Source organism: Cottoperca gobio, chromosome 21, assembly GCF_900634415.1.
Source record: "Cottoperca gobio chromosome 21, fCotGob3.1, whole genome shotgun sequence".
Lineage (NCBI taxonomy): Eukaryota > Metazoa > Chordata > Actinopteri > Perciformes > Bovichtidae > Cottoperca > Cottoperca gobio.
This window is the reverse complement of record NC_041375.1, coordinates 23,097,227-23,118,657: the sequence shown is the minus strand read 5'-3', so window position 1 is coordinate 23,118,657 and position 21,431 is coordinate 23,097,227. Positions and strand designations below refer to the sequence as shown.

General features: G+C 43.6%; 1 protein-coding gene across 1 annotated transcript in view; it reads right to left on the bottom strand.

The window, feature by feature from the left end:
• arhgap20 (Rho GTPase activating protein 20) overlaps window positions 1–20,868 on the bottom strand; it is a 28,671-nt gene extending 7,803 nt beyond the window's left edge. The window contains exons 1-13 of the mRNA XM_029459703.1: window positions 20,621–20,868; window positions 17,784–17,869; window positions 10,865–11,041; window positions 9,386–9,535; window positions 8,671–8,712; window positions 8,323–8,407; window positions 8,084–8,161; window positions 7,868–7,934; window positions 7,218–7,427; window positions 4,047–4,237; window positions 3,469–3,633; window positions 2,502–2,611; window positions 1,769–1,958 (exon numbers count right to left, since the gene is read on the bottom strand). Of these exons, the coding sequence (XP_029315563.1) occupies window positions 1,769–1,958; window positions 2,502–2,611; window positions 3,469–3,633; window positions 4,047–4,237; window positions 7,218–7,427; window positions 7,868–7,934; window positions 8,084–8,161; window positions 8,323–8,407; window positions 8,671–8,712; window positions 9,386–9,535; window positions 10,865–11,041; window positions 17,784–17,869; window positions 20,621–20,713 (1,644 nt within the window). The 5' untranslated portion in view covers window positions 20,714–20,868. The remainder of the gene's footprint in view (window positions 1–1,768; window positions 1,959–2,501; window positions 2,612–3,468; window positions 3,634–4,046; window positions 4,238–7,217; window positions 7,428–7,867; window positions 7,935–8,083; window positions 8,162–8,322; window positions 8,408–8,670; window positions 8,713–9,385; window positions 9,536–10,864; window positions 11,042–17,783; window positions 17,870–20,620) is intronic.
• Between the last annotated feature and the right edge of the window lie 563 nt (window positions 20,869–21,431).

Genomic DNA, 21,431 nt, shown 5'->3' with positions numbered 1-21,431 from the left:
GGAAGCAGAGACTAAACGGAATTGGCTTAAACTGAGCGTTCACGTGTCTCCAGACAAGGTTGGAAACTGGCCATTACACAGCCAGGAGCCCACGCCGGTTTAAATTGGCCTGCGGCTCTGAACCGCAACGAGGGAAATGTCGAAATCTCACTTTGTTATTATTTAAAGTTTTTTTCCCAGAAACAGGCTGCCTACACTCAGGCTGCTCACACAAACAGGCAGTGTGAGAGGGAAAGTGCCATCAGGGGAGTATTTGTGAAAGAGATATTTCAGGGTTGTGTGTGTGTGTGTGTGTGTGTGTGTGTGTGTGTGTGTGTGTGTGTGTGTGTGTGTGTGTGTGTGTGTGTGTGTGTGTGTGTGTGAGGAGAGAAAGAGAGGGGTGTTTCAGCGACACAATTTCTTTTTTTTGCCTAAACACACACTTGGCCTCAGGATTCTGTAGGAAATTCTTTGCATGTTTTCTCAATGAACCTCAAACATCTCAAGCGTACACACACAACCGTTTGAAAAGATAAGCAAACCAGCCACCCAGTGAGATTGTGTGTAACTCAAATACAGTAACTTTTCCAAATAGACCACAATTCAAAAAGCTTTGTATGCTTTGTATGTCTTAGTGACAACATGATGGGCTCTGGTTGGGGGGGGGGGGGGGGGGGCACGAGTGAGCCATGTTGCTTCACCTTTGAGTTAGTTAGCTTGAGAAATCAGTGCTGACATCTTAGCTCAAAGATTCATGTAAAATAGATCCAGACATCGTCTCCAAAGCTGAGTAAGTAAAACAAATTGTGAGAACTAACCCTTTAATGGTGACTTAATCCTCTAAGTAGATACATATATTGTCCCGTGTGCTTGGGAGTAAGCCGGCATGAAACTGTGAAGCTTTCCTCTTTCCTGTCAAGTCTTGCTCTAAGCTCGGGGATTTCAAGCTCAACAGAGTGTAAGAATGTTATGATTTTAGCTCATGAGTGATCGTCAGCGATGACATGTGAACGTGACTGAGCGTGTGTGTGTGTGTGTGTGGGACGGGGTTGAATGTGTGTGTGTTACAGCTGTGCGTTAGTGGGTCAGCTCCTGCTTCAAGGTCAACTCTCCGCAGGGAAACTGTGTGCTGACGGCGTTCAAATTGTGTGCGCAGGGGAACACACATGTGCACACACGGTGTACTTCTTGCCTGTCTGTCAAACTCTCGTCTGGTGCCACACACACCACGCAACGTACACACTCCTGCTGAGGCAGATTCTATTATTCTATTGAAATGTTAAATTCCTCAGAGTTTGCAAACTGTCTCAGCCTCTCTGACACGCACACACACACCTGCAGCACATCAGTGTACTCAGAGTGTTGTTCAATTACATTTATTTGCTTTCTTTCCAAGTGCTAATATCCTTATCCTTAGCGTAAATACTGGAGTCCATATAATGTGTTCTACGTGGACTTTAGGGAGGCTGGTAGGTGGAGATTTTGACACTTTTTGAAGATGTTGAGCCTGTTTGTAGTCTTAAACTAAGTGGTGAACGAAGCTGTGGCTTTATTCATAATGTTTAAACATTTTATAAACTGATTAATTGAGAAAATAATCAGCAGAGTAATCAAGTTTCTGCCCAAAATGTAGAACTATTTAATTAAATATAACCATCTGCCAGATTCAAGATTCAATAATAAGCTCCTTTAAACACTTCACATCGTGTGTGTGTGTGTGTGTGTGTGTGTGTGTGTGTGTGTGTGTGTGTGTGTGTCTGTGTGTGTGTGTGTGCGTGTTTCTCCTCACCTTTTTGGTGCCCTCCCCCTCCATCTCGGGGGTGCTTGGCGCTGGAGCCCAAAGCATGCTGGGAGCGATGCAGACCGACAGGTTGAAGGCGTTCATCTGGTTGTCGTGGGCGTTGCCTTGGATACAGTGCAGCACGGCGACCACATGTCGCAGCAGAAGCAGGTTCTCACTGGGCAGGAGGCGGAGCAACCTGAGAGAGGAGGGAGGACGAAGGTTAGAAAGGTGTGTGTGTGTGTGTGTGTGTGTGTGTGTGTGTGTGTGTGTGTGTGTGTGTGTGTGTGTGTGTGTGTTGTCATGTTGTTTGCTGATCTCCAAAGGAATTTCTCCACAAACATATTCATAGTTGCTTTCATGTTTTATTTTCCTGAGCAGAAGGATTTAGTTTGTTGCCTCTGGAGCTGACGTGACGTCTCTCCCTGTCTCTCGTTCCCTCTCTAGACATAAACAACAAAGTTGCACAGTACGCACAATACGCACAGTACGCACAGTACGCACAGTACACACAGTACGCACAGTACCCACCCACACACAGTACTCTGTGTGTGCACAGTACACACAATACACACAGTACACACAGTACGGTGTCGGGCCACCATAAAGCCACCAGAACTCTCATTCATTCAGGTGTTTCCTTGTATAACGGACTGTATGACTTGGACTGTGTGTGCTTGCAGTAGGATTTGGTGATTAAATGTGATTTATTTCAGGGTTTGAAGAGGATGTTCTCTCTTACCTCTGGACAGCTTGCGTCCTGTCCTCCCCTCCCTCCCCCTCCATCACATCTATCCACTGCTCGTACAGATCCACACACAGCAGGCTGCCCGGGATGTTGCGCAGGAAGTCCTGGATGCAAAAAATGAAGAGAGATTTTGAAATCAATGACCAAGAACTGAGTTAATCATTTAGTCTATAAAATGCAACACTGATGCCAGCAATGCCTTCACATTGCACACGTGTAGTATCTAGCAAATGTTTTGTATTTTAACTGCACACTGCTGTTTTATTTCCTCCTTAGTTCATGCAACATTTCAGTCCACGCGACCTTCATCAGGTACATGAACAAAAGTTCTGATATATCTGCGCCAATAAAATGAGGTCATCTGGTGCATGAAACTCCTCGAGGGATTAACAGAAATAGCCGTAATAAGGTCAAAAAGTAAAAAGCTTTCAAAGAGACAAAGAGGGAATTAGAGCAAAGACATGCTGAAAGTATCAAACATAACACGACTCCTTCAACATTATTATGCACCTCGTGTCAAATGTTAGAAGAAAGATTATCACCTCAGAAATGTGTCCACATTACTATAGTTTTACCTGAGAAATAACTTGAACACTTGAAGTTATTACTACAGTTGGCATCAATTACTTTTCTGTCAATGGACTAATTGATTACCAACGATGGACAATCCTTGTCCAGGTAGAGCCCGACAAGGAAGGGAGATGAATCAGCTCTGTATAAAACCCCAAAGCACCTCAGCTGCTCCCTGGATGCCCAGCGCTGGATGCTGAACAATGCAGCACCTTGTGTGTGTGGCTGGCAGCCTGCCTGGCTGTGCAGAGACAGATTATCCTGTCTGGATTTATGTGACTTTGGACGCACATCAGTCGCTCCTGCTCTCTGTTGTCTGGTTTCAAACCAGTGTGACGGGGCAGTGTGTGATGTGTGTGCTTGAGTGTGTGTGTGTGTGTGTGTGTGTTACCTTGAGGACAGCAGCGATGACGAACACAGACTGGTGTGTGATCTCCGGGTCCTCGCTTCCACTGTCTACTCTGTCCCGCAGCTCCCGGCAGGCTTTGGCCCCAGCTGAGCGCCTGAAGACGCCCCTGGTGTACGGCCCCTCCAAGTACAGGAACACCAACATGTCCTGCAGAGAACACAGTATCACAGAAATGCTTTCTGCTCCTAATAGCAGAAGCTTAATGCTTTAATGCTTTGACACCAAAGCACTTAATTGCTCAGAAAGTCCAGTGATGTTTTAAACCAAAGGAAATGAAGGGATTTCCGGATGAGTGAAATTAGATTTCACAGAAACATTTTGTTGACGGGAGAAACTGGATCGCTTATTCAACAGATTTCACTTCTCTAGTAATTCACGTTTGTCCATTATTTCTTTATGACTTGGTGTTGAGGGTCATTAACTCACAGAACAGGAATCTAACAGTGAAAATGAATCCACTCGCTCATAACACTACATCCCCCTTTCCCCAAATACACCGTGACCCCTCCAGACGGGGCCCTGACCCTTCCCATGGCCCACATGACCTGCGTCGGACTCACCATGACAGGCTTGGGCAGACCGTGGTCTGGAGAGTAGACGGAGCTCAGGGGTCGTCCGAACAGCCGTCCCTGGGTTGGGGAGTGCGAGGTCGGGGACAGGGGCAGGCCGTCCAGCTGCGTGTTGGAGCCTCTCCAGAAAGGCCAGTTGATCAGAGACCTCTTCCTCTTAAAGGACTTCTGCTGACCAGGCTCTGTGGGGAGAAAGAAGAGGAAGAGGTGAGCTGTGGCTTCAGACATAATCAGATTGCTGTTGCTTGAGTAATAAATGTCAAAGTCACTAGAGTGCACGATGCTCGATGATCCACTGAGCTCAAATGTAATGGGTTTGGAGGATTTCCTTTTTTTAGAGTTCTGGGTTAAATTGTTTAACAGTTGGCCTAAAAGTCCCAGATGTTGGACTTTTTCCGTACGCACATGAGCGCTTGATATCATGATATCACTAAATGTTGGCCAAATATTCACACTCACGCACAGTTTAGGTGGGATAGACAGCAAGAGACAGAAGAAGAAAGAACCATTGACTCAGAGTTTGAGATAAATATATGTAGACGTGCCCTGACGCTCAAGAGCACCATTTAATTTGAAGTTTGTGTGTGTGCGTGTGTGTGTGCGTGTCTGTGTTCATCCTACATGCATGTATGGGGCTCTGTGTGTGTCACTGCGTGCTTTGTTAAACACTTGCTTGGTGGTGCCATAATGTCACAATGTGTACCTGTGTCAGTTGTGTTGGAGTGTCTGTCTGCACGTCTGTCTTCACGGTGTCTACATGTTCTCTATGAGATAACAGCTCAGCATGTTTCTGCACTTATAGAACGTGCATTGAAGTGCGTGTTAACGAGAATGTAGAACATTCAGCATTCAACATAACATTACAGCTGTGTTGCCTTTAGGGAACAGAGACTTTGAAGACATTAAACATCAAATATTTGCAGGTTTCAGCATCTGAAATGTGATGATTTGACGCCTTCCTCTCGAAACAAGCACTGTGAAAATGTCACATTGGGCTTTAGGGACTTAACATTTAATCAATTAAAAAATAATATTAAAAAATGATCCAATACATGAATTAATAATCAAAATAATAATCATTAATTATATTCTGGATTGCAATTATTCTAAAATACCCTGGTGAGCTGTATAAATGTGCACAAGCTGAAATAAATCATAAAGGGGCCGTTGCAGGGAAATTTAATTGTAACAACTTCAACACCAGAAGTCTAACATTAAGTTATAAAACGATTGTGACTTGTATCCAAGGGTGCGACTCTCCTGACAGATTCTTTCAGTGGGTGGAGGAGCTCAAAAGACCCACAAAATATGTGGCAAACCTCACATAGAATTCATTATTTAACGATCTGTTGTGGCGTCGCGCCCAAATACACTCTGGAACAATGTTCAGCAGTAACAGAGTTACTGTGCAGCTCTCACAGCCGGCCTCGCCATCATGGAAAAAACATGACCTTGTTGTAAATCGGGCGTTACATCATCACAGGGGAGAGTTTTAGGACGAGGTGGGCAGCGTCCATCGTCCTATGATCTCATCCTTTTTATAATGTCATAAGCGTGTTAGAAGGAACTGATAAACACTGTCATGAAGAGAGAGATGCCCTATGAGCCAGTTTAGTTCCCTACTTTTTTATTGTGTAAAACCTCCCAAAAAATAAACAAACTCAGTTCTTCCACATGAACCCTTCTTAATAAATCAACACTGTGCAGCTCCAGAGAATGAACCACTCGGGCGTCTGGCTGTTTAATGGTGCATGTTAGTGAACGATGTGGTTGTGATGGTGATCTGCGACCGAAAAGCTAAAACTCTGGGAACAGGTGTGGACGCCATCTTTGTTTTCAGAAAGTCAGAAAGGGACATCTACTCTTTACGCTGCCGACCAGCAGCCAGACACTGAGGCTTTGTGTTGAACAGGGATGCTGTCACAGCAGTAACTCAACTCTAGAAACACATGCAGGATGTTGCAACGGACACGTTTTGGAGCAATTTGTAAAATGTACATCAGCAAACCTTTCATTTATATTAGTGTGTTACATTCAAGGCAGGATTTCCTGCAGGATTGTTTGAGAATGAATGCTTCTGCCGCGGCTGCCACTCAATGAACACACTTGCTTGTTAGATTTTGGGTTGGGTGTGAACGATTAGGTCGACATGGCGGCGGGGCTGGTATGGAGCAATTACGTAAGATGCTGTTATGCTTGAGGAAAAGGAATCTGAGGCGAAGCTTGTGGCTGGCAAACTGCAGCCTCCTCGACTGGAAAACACACACTTTCTTCTCCTCGACTTGTTTTCCTCTGAACCTCACCCCCTCTTTTTTTCCACCCCGGTCACTCACCCTTGTTCCTGCCTCTTGTTTTTCTTTCTCTTCCTTCTCATTTTTCTACCCCTCTCACTTTTGAGGTCTCTCCCTCTGTAAATTCTTCTCTCTCTATCTGTTGCAGTCTGGTGTTTCTTTTTCCTTCACCTCCGCTGGCCTTCAGACTTACTCAATCGCCGTGTCATCACTTTTCACTTCCCATCTTCCTATTCTCACCCTCATCCATCCCTTCTGGGGTTTCTTCCTCTTTGTCTGTCTGATGTTTGTCTTATTCTGACACGGCGTCTCTCCTAACCTCCGCTGTAACCCCTCGTCCGCTAAAATCTCCTTTCCCACCGTTCTCGTTGACTCTTCTTTCCTCTTCACCTACCGCTTCATCCTCTCGACTAACAACATGACCGAGTGGCGCGAATGAGCACAAACAAAGCGAAGTGGTTTATGTAAGTCACAGAGAACTTTCTGTTCTGCATTAATACTTCTGTATCCTCATGTTTCATCTTGCGGTTTCACACAGTATTTGGAAAGCTAATGTGTTCACATACTCTCACTGTTGATTCATGCATATTGTCTTGCTGCACGTTTAAACACAAATTGCTGATTTTTTTAACACTAAATTAGTAGTTTTGGTTTGAAAAGACAGATTTTTACGATTTTTAAAAAGCAAAATGACATACTTGTCTTATAAAACCTGGTGTCTCACATGACGCATCAATATTCATCAGTGTTGTTTGGACTTTTTCTCCTTTTTATTACGTAGGAAAAGTTCAAGTTCACAACTCTTACTTCACACAGCTATTTGAAGTCGCTCACATAGCTTTTAATCCTGAGTCCTGACCATCTGTCTTACCTAAAAGTGAACCCTGTTCTGGGGCAACCTTGCTGGGTTTGAGGATAAACTGGCACTGGGTGTCCGGGGGGAGACACTGGTCCAGGAGCAGCACCCCTGGGCAGTCTGTGGGACTTGTTGGATCCCTCCCTGCTCCTCCTCCTAGTCCTCCGCCACTGCTCCCACCATCCCGAATGTGGCTCATCTTAATACTGAAGGGAAACTCGTGGCCTGAAAGAGAGGATCAGGGCGCAGAGGTTAGAGGGTCTGGTGGGTGCAGTCTGTGCATGTGACGTGAGTCAAGGTAAACAAATAAAATAATTAGGGCAGAACTCGTGCGATGCAGCGATGAATCAGCGGCCTGCAGTCGGGGTGTTAAGAGTTCAGTGTGAGCTACAGAACACAATATTGAACAGAATGTCATGGAAAGACCACCGTGACACTAACGGCTCTGATGCTCTCAGATATTGAGTGTTTGGTGCATTAGTGACCCCCCCCTGTGGGTATTCTCTGCATTAGTCCTGCCCGGCTTCGTGTGCTCAACACAGGGATGAGACAGGATGTTTAACTTTGATGTATTTATAAAAGATGCAATAGTAAGAATGCATGCAGAATCACCAGTCTTATTATAAATCCCACACTGTTGGAGGTGAAGAACCTTTGTGTCTTACCAATGAGGGGGTACGGAGGGTCGTCCTTACTGGAGCTCACCCACAATCTGTGGTCTTTAACGCAGCCCTAGACGGAGGAAAAAGAGAATCGGGTTTAACAATATGCACAATATTTGTGCTGTTTTATACTTATTTCTAGCGTCCGGACTGAATCTCTACAGTTTTAAAATCACATAACAAAGTATAGTCGTTGGAAATGGATCTTTGGTTGCTCACCGATATGCCAAACTGCAGCAGAGCCATGCGGATGACATCAGTGGTGCTGTCAGTGTTGCTGACCGCCAGCGTCTTGGCCTGGTGGAAACATTATGGAAACATTATGCATGTGTGTTACATAAATGGCAGCTCTGCAAGTAATGTCATTAATTACCCGCTTAAAGACGGACGAGGAAAAACATCTTTCTTTTGTGCTTATAGAAGCAATAAAAATCACAGAGGGAAGAAGAGAATCTTACATATGCACAATTTCCAATATCCTTTGCAAATATCTTCAGAGGTATGGTCTTGGGGTCGTCCTTCTCTTTTCCCTCAATTATCCGACTGTGTTTAGGGGGAAAGGAAAGAGGTCAGAGTTCAAATTAATATAGATTCATATGGCAGATCCAGCGCTGTGATATGGGAGGCTACTTAGAATAAATGCTAGCATGTAAAATATCAATTGATCTTAGCAGATACAATGTATGCATTGGATGTAAAGCATGTGTTTATTTACAAAGCTTTTATTTAATCACTTCTGTTCCATCCAATTCAAATCTTTGTAAGATGAAGCAAGCTAACATATTGTACCAAAACCAGACATTTACCTTTTGATGAGTGCCAACCACTTGTCCTTGTGCTCCTCAGAGCTGAAGAGGAGTAAAGAGACAAAAACATAATCAGAGGAAATCGAATAAAAGCAACTGTCTGTTCTGCTCTGTTGTAACTTCGCCTGGTTTAAACCGCAGACTTCACCTCGAGCTAGGACCCCATTCCTTCTGGTGCGAAATGTGTGTGTGTGTGTGTGTGTGAATGAACATGGAAGTGTGTACGCCAATGAGGAAGGTGCAAAGATACAGCACAGCATATATGAATGCATTTGTATGCGTGTTGCGTGTTGCATGTTGGTGCATGTTGTGCACATGTGGTTATGGTTGGATTGAGTGTCTTTACGTCTGGGAGCTGCCTTCACACTTAAGGGTTTAGGGATTTTGTGGTGGCGTGTTCAGTTCTTAGTTCCCTTTGTAATGTGCATTGGCACCCTCAGAACACAGTGTACTCTTTTTAAAGTATACTGGAGGCATTTGGCCTGGCTTGAATAATTGTCATGCAACGCAAGCAGACGTACTGAACAAAGTTATATTAGAGGAAACTAAGACGGCTCCTGTTTGATCAAATTAAGATCATCTTGACAGATAAAAGTGCAGGCATTCCTCTTTTTGAATGTGAACGACTTGCTTATGAGAGTGTGTGTGTGTGTGTGTGTGTGTGTGTGTGTGTGTGTTTGTGTGTGTGTGTGTGTGTGTGTGAGAGTGTGTGTACCTGAAAGTGGCCACACTGTTGCAAGTAGGCCAGCCCATGACGAAGCTCCTCTCTGGGTTGGTGCTTCCCTCACACACCTCCTCCAGGCAGCTGGCCGTCCACATCTCACACACTCGGACTTGGGCCTTCACTTTGAAGTGAGTGGAAGACCTGCAGAAGACACAATGTGATATGTTAAACTAGACTAGTGCTCCAACTACAGTAACAATTTATTTTCATTACCAATTAATCTGCAAAATCTAAGGAAATAGTGAAAATCACAAGTTCATGACCCGTCCAAATAGTTTGTGTCTTCTGACTAACTGTCCAAAAACTCAAAGATATTTACTTTACAATGATTTTCTACTTTAGGAGAAATCTTTGCAGAAGCTTTACTGTAAAACGTTGCATAAAAACCCCAAATGTCCTCCACAAGGAACCAACTGGGATCCTCTACTGTTACAATCTAACTTTTAATGTTCTTCATAGATATTTTTCCACAAACCTCTAACATATGTCAGTCCTTCAAGAAATGCTTTATATAGATTAGAATCATTGAAAGATCGAGCTATTTTCAGCATTTTAATACAGGCATGCTCAGCAGAAGTGTATTTACCCACCACTACATCTGTGATTATAGAGGGAAGAAGTCCAAACGCACACATGTGGCATTACACACATACTCTCCCTGCTATTACACAGATATAAAGGCACAGAAACACACACACACACACACACACACACACACACACACACACACACACACACATCAATTAACTGCCTCTCTCCTCTCTCAAACACACACACATACCAACACACATTCCTCAAACTCACCCTGTGTTCAGCCACAATGTAATGGCCAAGTATAGCGTATAGTCTGTGCTGGCAGGGTCAGTTCCACCCACTGGCACATGACTCCTAGGACGGACCACAGAGGTCTCGCTGTGTCGACATTGAGGGGTGTGTGTGTGTACAGTGAGTATAAGTACACGGAGCAGAAGTCCGTCACATGTCCATGTGTTTAAATGTGTGAGTTAGTGTATGTATTTGTGTGTTTGTGGACTTCAAAAACATAAATGTGCTCTTTAAGGTTCTATTTTTGAACATGTGGGTGTGGCAGTTTGTGGGTGGGGAGCCCCATACTGTAGGCCAGCGTGGCTTTGATCTGAGCCAGGCTTCATATGGATTTAATTGGCTAGGAAATAATTATATACTGGGGAGAAAATGAGGGAGGGAGAAGTTAAAGAAGCAAGAGAGTAAGAGAAGGAGAAGGAAAAGATAGGATGTAACTCCATCCTGTACAAATTGTTTTTGCCTTCAGCGTTAGAGAAACAACTATGAAATGTTGCTTTTTTGTTTCTCAAATTTGTTTCTGTCTATTTTTTCCTGTTTACGTCTCCCTCTCTGCATTTTCCATCTCCCTCTCACTCACACAACCGCATAAACATACACTCCTTCATCCTCTCTGTTATTACACAAGACACACAGAAGGAAACTTACTTGGCCTTGGCAACGAGCAGCGTGTCGGTGAAGAGGAAGAGGTGTCTCTCCTGGGTCTGCAGGCCCGTCTTCAGCTGCGATTGGGCATGACCCAAGAATAGGCGGCGTGGACACTCAGCCAGGAAGCCTTGGACCAGGGGACATGACTCTGGGCTGACTGGCGTCAGGCAGCTTTCCCTTGGGGAGAGACAAAGAAGGAAATACACTATTAGACACAAGTTTTGAACCCCAGCATTGGATGTGGTTGGTTGCGTTCAAATGCAAGTCAAGTCAGGTGAATGTTATCCATATCGACCAACTTCACAAATCTCAAATTTCCTTTAAAGGGCTTTACAAATAGTCAAACTCTCTCTTTCTCCCTTTTAACAACAAGCAAGGCACCGACTCCCCACTAAGTGTTAGAATGGAGCCGCTTACTAACCATCAGAAGAAGACTGTGAAGCTCCTTAAAGTTCAGAAATAAGAAAGAAGTAACAGGCCATCACTAAAGCATGCTCAATAGTCCAACACTAAGAAGCTGAATCTAACGAGGTAGCAGCTAAACCTGAATAACCTGGAACATCTTGTGTTTATATAGCTTTATCCACTCCAGCGTTTTAACTGTGCTGTATTAGCACTCGGGGATTTTCCAAACTCCTCCACAGTGTGGAATTACGACGCAGCAGTAACCCTGGAACTAAAAAAAAAAGAGATGAGGCCCATGTCGTGGTGAACCAAACTTGGAAAAGGTTTAGATGTCCAAATAACTTGTGCAGCGAAATTAAAGTCCAAAAGTGGAATATTTACCTTGTTATTTCCTGCATTTCCTTCACAGTTTGAACCACACACATAATCAAACATTCCCAGTAAAATAAATATTCCCCTTTTGGACCTTCAGTGCAATCCTTTGGCTACGAATGTATTATTATTTGCATGTTTTGCAGCTGCACAAAGATGCTCTGTGGACTTAAACAGCCACTAAAATCTGAGATTGAACAGCAGGAACTCTTTTCTCCTTTCAGCGAAGCACTTTGTAAAGTTTTATAAGAAATACTTCCTTGGTTGTTTGCTACAATGACAGAAATGTCTCGTTTTTTTTGATTGAATGTGTCTATCTTGTTTCTCTGCTTCAACGTGTGCCGCTGATAGACAGATGAAAACAGAGGGGATTTTTTTGGAGGAAGAGGAAATTGTTTGAGGGCTCCATCCTTTCCTGTTTACCCTTCACTACCAGATAAAAGACCTAAATCTCCACTGACACACACACACACACACACACACGTACACATGTTCTATCTCTGTCTCTACCTTTCTGTGTCTCCTTCATGTACACAAACACCCACACACGCTGTCTGCTCTCTCACGCATGTGCACACCCACTTCTAACCATATTCTACTTTCCATTCCTTCTCTTACTCGTGCACATCCTCGATACCCACACACACACACACACACACCATACTGCCCCTTCAACAAAGCACCCGGTGGTCATTCAAAGGTTTTCTGGGAAGAAAGAGAAGCTTGGATTCACTAATACATTGTATAAGTGATTGGTTACATAATTCATTAACGAAGAACAGATGACTACGCTGGAGTGCTTCCCTTTCTGTCTGTCTTTGTGTGTCATCCAAAAATAAATCTAAAACGGGGCTGAGAGAATTCAATTATAGGCGATGAATGCAGCCAAATAAGAGTTGATGCTGGATGGGACACGTCGCCCTGCACGCTCGGGGAGTTAAAGAAGTATTGGAACTGAGTGTAAAACGAGTAACAGACAGAAGAACACGTCTTTTGGTTAGCTTAAGGACATGACACCATGTTGCGATAATGCTTACAGTTGCAAAACAATCAGCTATTGTTCCTGGAAGAAAGAAAATACTTTCCATGTGGTAAACTGTGAAATGATTTCACCCCCCTATGAAAACATTTACATAACTCATGCACCCTTCAACTGCAACACATTAAGTGTTTCTTTCTTTCTTTGTCAGGGGGCAGCAATAACATGTACATCTTAATGTTTGTTGGGTTAGGGTCAGCCTCTATATCCCCCCCCCCGTTCCCCTTTGTCCAAATCTCTCCAAAGATTTCATAAAGTTCAAAATGAGTTATCTTCATCCGTGACATGTGACTCACCCGGCATCAGAGCATCTCCTGGATGTCTCAACATGGCAGTAACTGCTCTCTTAATGTCTCTCCACATGCCACTGCAGGAGGACAGCACACGGGTAAAAGACCCCCCCAGTGGGACGTTGGGAGGACTTGTTTGGGGTGCTTGATTAAGTTGCACTGGGAATAATTCCCATTGAGTTTATCAACACATCCTCCTCTGTTCCTAGTGTCCATGCAGATCCAGGAAATGCTCCTGTCAGAGGAGCCCACAGTCGCACACACTAATACAAATGGTCAGACCTTCCTGGAAAGCCCCTTTCACATCTCGCTGCCCCCCAAAAAAAGACGACATCTTCCGTATTCACCACACATCCCTCCCTCCTGAATGTGAGATTGACAGCTGAGCCGGCCGTCCTTTGAATCTGACGGCTGAGCAGCTAATGGCTCCATTGTACATCATGTGATGTTGATAAATTGAGTGCTCAGCCCGCCCGCGCATACATGGACACCTTTGTTGCGGCACGGCATCGTGTGGGGAGAGCGGTTCACTTTTGGGAACACAATAAGGGGCCAGTGTAAATGAAGCACACAACAACAGCATACTAATGTCCCAGCATGAATAATTAAACAGCGCCGGACATGATTTGTATATAAAGGTTGATAATGATCTTATCAGCATAAATCACAAAACAGGGCAAGTTGAAAGTCTATTTGATTTATGTAACCTGAAATCTAGAAGCTGTCTGTCCTTAGACCCTCAATCAGACTATAGACTAAAGGAATTACAAGATAAGTAAGAGAAATTAGGAACAAATACAACCAAGGAAGTTGTTTTTTTAGAAATGAATAAAAACAATAATAACAATGCCGTATAAAATCGTACACACAAGATGGAAAATAAATAATAACCGGAACAGAGAGCAGTTAAAACTACTGGAGTTATAGAACATGTAACACAAGACCAAAATTAGATTAAAAAACTCGAATAAGAAGCTAAACTGGAACAGATCTGCATCGTTCATGAGGACCGACGTGCCTGCATCACTCCTCACGTCTGATTCACTGAGGGCTTAAGTCATGGAGGCTGGGATGGGAGAGATAAGTAAAGTCTGAGTCATGGACACAACCATGAGTGACATGTACACACACACACACACACCTGTAACGACACACTCTGAGGACAACAGCTGGAAAAACAGCTGCAACTTCCTCTTTCTCCCTCACCATCCATGTCCATGTTTCTCTCTCAACCCACGTTTGTCTTTCCCTCTCTCACTTTCATCTGGGTTTCTTTGGCTTAATAAATGGCCTCATGATTTTCAAACACTATTACGTCACCTCAGCTGTCAAATGTTCTACCCTGATCCAGCAGACCGACTCCCTGAGGGCAGCAATGACAAACTTATATAAGCGTCCATCTGCTCAGCTTTTTTAATAACACTGAGAAGCACTCTGACCGTTTGTTTATGTATAATCTGCATCATCGGTTTGTCTGCAACTGATCTGACTCCAAGGCCACCAACACTTTTTATGTTTTTATGGCATCAATCCAAGTCGAACCAAAAAGACGTGAATGAACAGAAAGATGCTGGCCGGAGAAGAAGCTCTCAACTCGCTCCTTTGTTCCTTTGGCAACATGTCGACTCCGACTGGGAGAAAAAGACAGTAAAAGAGGCGAGTCAGAGTTTCACTGAAGATATGTGAGTGTGTTTAAAAGTGTGTGTGCAGAAGAATTTGTGGGAAAGAAAGTCAGAGGGTGTGTGCATGAGTGCTAGTCTGTTTGCAACTCCCCCGTTAAACTTGTGTGTTTGTGTGTTTGTGCATGAGGAGGATTGCATCACCAGTAGTTTGACCTCTTTCTCTCAGATGAAAGCTGTCCAGACAAACATCTATTGACAGCTCAGTGTGTGTGTGTGTGTGTGTGTGTGTGTGTGAGAACAAGAGACGTTTTTAAAATCAAACTGACTGCTTCACATCTCATTAACCCTTTGTCTTCTTCCTGTTTCCACCTGACTCACTGGGACAGATCATTTCCATAGTCAAACTATAATGTCAGCCCTGGCTTACACACAATGCTAGAGGTTAACACACACACACACACACACACACACACACACACACACACACACATACACACACACCCACACACACGCATAAAGGGACATACACACAAAGGATGAGGTCAGAATATTGAAATTCTTCCCTTTTTTTCAGTCAGTAAAAGAGAAGTGACCAGGGTCTGTCAGCCGTGATATGCTTAGCAGAGCTCATTATTAAAACCAGGAAAAGTCTTTTGCATGATGTGCGAGTCAGTGGATGTTCTTGTAAGTGTCATTCTGAGGACCAAATGTCCTCAAACAACCAGAAATATCACAAAATAAACCCAAAACTAAGCATTTTCTCTCTTCTTCTAAGAGTTTAATGCTTAAGGGATTAAAATGGTTGAATAAATACAGTGATATCCTCATAACTGTATTATTACAAAGGTGTGTCCGGGGCAAGAAGAATGGCCAGAGATGTTGTTGTATGTGTCACTTTGTGGTGACACTGTGGCTGATGGTGAGTGAGAGTGTGAGGTCAGGGCAGCCAGCCAATCATATGTTTCTATGCTTTACGGCGCAGCCACCTTCCTCCCTGCAGTATACATTTCATTGCCTGAGGAGAAGGAGACCTACACTGCAGTTTGAACCCATAACACCCCGTACTGTACGCCTGGAGGCTGTAAGAATGAGGCTATACTTCTGGATGAGGTGCACGTATGTGTGTGTGTGTGTGTGTGTGTGTGTGTGTGTGTGTGTGTGTGTGTGTGTGTGTGTGTGTGTGTGCGTGTGTGTGTGTGTGTGTGTGTGTGTGTGTGTGTGTGTGTGTGTGAGTGTGGCTGAGCTGAAGGCCAGAGAGCCTTTCAGCGCCTCTTGGCCTGATGGGTAATGCAGGAGAGAGGGAGCAAAAGAAGGATAAAGGAGAAGTCTGTGAAATATATAAAAATCCCTATTGTCATGATTATTTGCTTTTTTGAAGACATCCAGCTGATGCTTTTAACTACAGTAGTCCGACATCAAGATGAAGAAGGATGTCCAGAAAGAGCTTAAAGCTGGAACTCAAGTATATCGAATGATAAAAGAAAACACTAAGTACTGCTGCAGAACTGAGTAACTGTAGGACTTTGGGGTTTTATACAAAAGCTACCTGCGATGTGAGTACTGCACGTTGCGATGCTGAAATGATATATTGTGCCGCCCTAACAACAAACAAAAAACTAAGAGTATTTCTAAAAAACTATGGAAGTAAATGACATGATAGAAATTCCCAATAATCACTACCACGACCTTTCACCTTTACCTACTGTCACCTGACCACAATAATTTCCCATCTCACCCCCTGCACACATATATCCACATCCGGACATTAATGAGCACCTCACACACTCACTGACATGGGAGGTGTTGACCCAAGGTGACCCCCACTGGCCCCTACACCTCCTGATGAGAGGTCAAAGGCTAGGGGTGACAGCTGAGAGTGTCAAGCCCTGGCTCCACACCTCCTGAGACTTGTAACACACACACACACACACACTGGTCAGACTGAGTGACTTTCACTCAATAGCTTGTCTGTCGCTCTTCCTCTATGCCTAACAAACTGAATACGTGAGTTTGTCTTCCTCCCTTTCTTCAGCAGACACACACACACATGCACACACACACAAACACAAACAGACACAAACAGCCCCAAGAGCACTGACCCATTAAACAGTGAGGAGGGTTTCCCTCAGCACTGGTCTCAACAGTTCAGTTTCCCTGCTCCTCGCGCTGCCACAAGCTCACAAACATGCTATAAACCTACTTTCCTCACCACGCATTTGCTCATTAGAGAAGTTATGATGGCACAATAACCTATATTTTAAAGCCGAAAAGCTTTGAGGAGCATTTTGAGGTTTCTCCGCCCGCATCCACAAGGAACTCCATGACATTCCTTGCGGGATCCTGATGCCCTTCCTCTTTTGGCAATTCTTGATTTAACTTCAAGCTGTTTTCTTCACAATTTTCTTCAAAGCTCTTTGACTTTCCCTAAATTGATTTTCCCTGCTCTAAAATCCCCCCTGAAAAGCCGGCACCGTCCCCAAGGGGTTTGTAATTGCTTATTTCCGACCCTGTTAAAGGACGAGGAAGGGATTTGTGCGATACGAGGGTGATGAAAAGCCGGATAGCTCTGGGAGAAGGGAGCATTCAAAGCCGCTCTGAGCCATGAAGGATTCAGGGAGGCCGAACTCTTAGTGATGATTGAGACGAGCGTAACTGTCGGTATCTTGTGAAAATGTGTTTTACAATTCATAAATTCTGTAATCTGTATTTCTCCGGCGAGAGACAACTCAGAGCTGCTTTCCACTTCTGCTCACTTTCTTCTTCCAGATTGTTCCAGTCAGTCTGGTGAATTCAACCTGCAGCCTCGCAGCTTCAGTTTCTCTAATCTCTTTGCTATTTCCCCCTTAAATCCCCGGGGTCAGTATTACAGAATGAGAGAACTCAATGAAAAACATGAGAAGTTTGTGAGTCAATGCATCAACCATCCATAAAAAGGCATTAAGTTAGCAGAAGTTTATACAGAGCCAGAAAGAAACTAATTGTAAACTTAGAGACACGATTACAAACTGCTCAGAAACCAGCCAAACCTGTACAGCGGGGTTAATCTCTCTTCCAGCGGTGCGCTCTGCCGCAGCTACATCTGTAACACCATCTACTGAGCGAGATCAATGCTCCATTGAGGAACTGCAGGCCAACAGTGACATCAGCAGCTCTTTATCGTGAAAGCAGGTTGTGTGTGTGTTCGTTCATACCTGGACGTGCTTCTCGATCTCGTAAGTGCTTTGCTGATGACCAGCGAGGGAGCGGACTGTCGTCTCTGGGCCAAAGTCTTCATCTTCTACAGCAGAGAGAGAGAGAGAGAGAGGATGGGGTCAATGCAAACAGTGACTGGAGGCGAAGGTTTGCACTATTTTCTTTGGTTTGCATCACATGATGAATAATAAAATAACAGCGTTGCAAAGCAAACATTCAGCACAGCTTGAGGCGGGTTATTGGCTGTGGTCACTGCAGGAAATACAGGAGAGGGAAATAGACAAAACCGTGTGTGTGTGTGTGTGTGTGTGTGTGTGTGTGTGTGTGTGTGTGTGTGTGTGTGTGCGTGTGTGTGTGTGTGTGTGTGTGTGTGTGTGTGTGTGAGAGAGACTGAATGAAAAGGAGAAGTGACAGCAGTAAAGAAGGAAAACAGGAAAACAGGAAGTGAGTTAAACAGTTAAAGATTGCGACCGACAGAAAGATAAATCACAAAGGGAAATAAAAGAAAGAGAAATATGTCGTCTCGCAGTTGCACAATGTTTACGATTCCGCTAATATTCTGACTGTAACACGGTGAACTGTACGCTGCCTCGCAGAAGTATGACAAGCATCCCTGCAGCGACCGCAGCTATTTAAATTAAACCTAATCTATTTACAATATACCAAAACCATGTGAGCTCTTCGCGTACACGACGGTCATTCAATCTGGAAAAGATTTGGGGAGAAAAGTAGCGACATAAATGAAATAAGACTGCGCTTCCTGAACTCATTTTGCAGTGGCTTATGGGTAACATTCCTGACAAACCTGGCCTGAAATTACTTTCTGAATTTAATTACATTTTGGGAAAGTTTAATTGGGTTTAAGGTGGGTGCAAAATATTATGGTTGAGATTAAGGTGAGGCAGAAATTGTCCCAGTGCAGTCTGCACGCTCAGCGAATTCCATTAATAATGGGCTTCTGTGAAATCCGTCTTGAAGGCGACATAATCTTCGTAAGAGTGACATGCTTGTTTTTCTCCTGCAGGTGCGAGGTGATTGACAGGACACCATGATGAAACAACAGTCAGGCTTCTTGTGAAAGAGACAAAAACAAGCGCTCGTGTCTTAAATTATGCTGACTGTCTGCAGAAGCCAAATAGGAAGCGTGGACTGTAGGCACTTAAAAAAAGACGCCAGTGTTATCATTTGGGCTAGCTCTGCAGTATAAACACTGATTAACACTTACACACACATGCGTGTTCCTGTCAGGCAGCTCAAGATAAACTCCAGACGCAAACATCTCAACTCCTGACTGAAGGGAGGCATGTGGAAACGCTACATTTATGTAGTAATAATAAAGCTACGCTCAAGTTTCTCTGCTCAGCCTGACAGCTCATTTCTCACAGCTTTCCAAACCAGGCCAAGGTGCAACTGCTCATAAAAAAAGTTGCTACAGAAACAAAACTTTGGGATTCCTGAGAGAGATTTTTACCAACAGCAAGCCCTGGGATGTGGTGAAATACTTACAAAAACATTACGAAAGCACAATTCTGTCCAAGAAGTGATGTATCGTGTTGAATACATTGGAGGGTAACACTGTAGCAGGGCTTGGAATGACATGTTCTGCAGCAACTGTTAACAATCATGCATTGATTTTGATGTTAATGTGAGTTTCTTTACACAGATAAAGGCTCATTAAGGGCAGAGGATATCACTGGTGCTGTTTGAGTTGGTTATGCTGCAGGTCATTGCTTATCTTTTAAACAAATGGGCAATTTTTTAAAACTTTTGGGTAGATATATCCTCCCTGTCACCGCTCACATCCTGCCTGATTAAGATGCCGTTAAACCTTTATAAACACGCTTTGGATGGGGGCGCTGTTTACTGCGACTTAACTGACCTGCTGCTGGAGAATCACCTCTTCTATCTATCAGTGTCATGGACCAAAGCTGCGGTTAGAAAGCTGCAATAAATAACAAAGTGGACGCATATACAGGAAAGTCAGAGATTAGACATTTAAAACGATGTATTTTATGTGTTTATACTTTTGAGGAGTAACTTAAGAGAACTGGTGGCAGTGCAGGAACCATTCGTCTGTGTTTGCGTGCTGACTCCTCTCTGTCTGATTAACAAATAATCACTATCAGCACATTATCCGGCTGTTATTTGGTTCCTTCTCGGCTCCTCAGCTCAGACAAAAACTGGTTTATCCAGGAGAACAAAAATTGAATTGAAGACCAATAAAACCTGTAATGAGATGGAGGTTTGGGCGTTTTTTCCTGGTTAAAAGGTTTAAACATTTGGTAACATTATTACAAAATATCAAAATGCAAAGGCGGTTGGGAAAACGGTAGCCTACTCTTCCACGTGCACGAAGGAAATAGCCCAAGTCATCAGATAAATGAAACGCACTGAGTATACAGGTTTGATAAAAGGGAATGTTTAACATACAACCATGGCAGAGTGGCACCACTATCAACGTTATCAATGTCTAGTGCAAAAACACTCAAATCACGTCAAATAATTGCTGATTTGCAAGTATATCAAGAAAAACTACTCAATAACAAACAAAGACAGAAAATAATGCAAATGAAGCAAAGGACATTTGGATTTTATAGAGACACACAATACATCTATTTGGTCTTTAAACTTTAAAAGATAAACACAACATAGACACAGCACACTGAGAGTTCCTTGCAGGAATATTATAGGTTTCACGTCTCCTAAGAGTCTAATTGGAATATACTAATTTATCCTTAATGAGCGCACCGAGCAACTCAATGCGCAAAAACGCAAACCGTGCCCACAGTCAGCCTCCATCAGCAGCAACAGTCCTACAGAGGAGCGACATTTGTACCTTTTTGTTGTCGGTGAGCGTCTTGTTCTCTCCCGTCAGAGAGTCGGACCTGTTCTGTCCCATGGTCCCCTGCTGTGGTGACATCGTTTCCATCAAGACTACATATATCCACGGGACCGAGCGCGCAGACAGTATATTCCCATGATACGAGTGTAAGTCCAAAGTTTATCCAGCAAAGAGAAGGGCACGAGCCCAAAGAGAGTCCATGATGGAGAGCAGTTGATCCGGAGAAAGAGGAGACGAACCCCGCGCGCTGCTCCTCTGTGTGTGTCTGAGCGGCGCGGCTCCGGTCCGCCTCAACGGACTCTCGTGTTGTACAGTTAGCGAGGATAAAACACACAACTTCCGCTCTTGCTTTTCAAAGTAAAACCGTGTTTAATTGAAAATAGGAGCGTACAGGACGGGAGTGTTTTTTTTTTGCCTCACGAGTATTAAGTAGAGATACATTATTGACAAATGTTAGCACTTCTTGTTAAAACTACAAACAAATAAAGTGAACTTCCAGTTTACATGTAAGCCCTAAAATAAAAAGGAGCAAAGCTGGATACCTGAGCAAAGCAGGTAACTTCCTGGATGCATATTGGTTGATTTGCAGTCTTTAATTGTGCAACCAGACTCATGTTTCAACTCTACTCTGTCTTTATCAAAGTCAAAATGGACAAAGACAAAAGAAAAACAGTCCAATAATATCCAATAATAACAAAAGAACAGCAGGATATTACGATGACATTATTTTTATTATTATTATGTTGGATTAAGCTCTTCTGCATTTCTGTCTTTTATTTGATTTCTTTTTTATTATCTTCTTAAT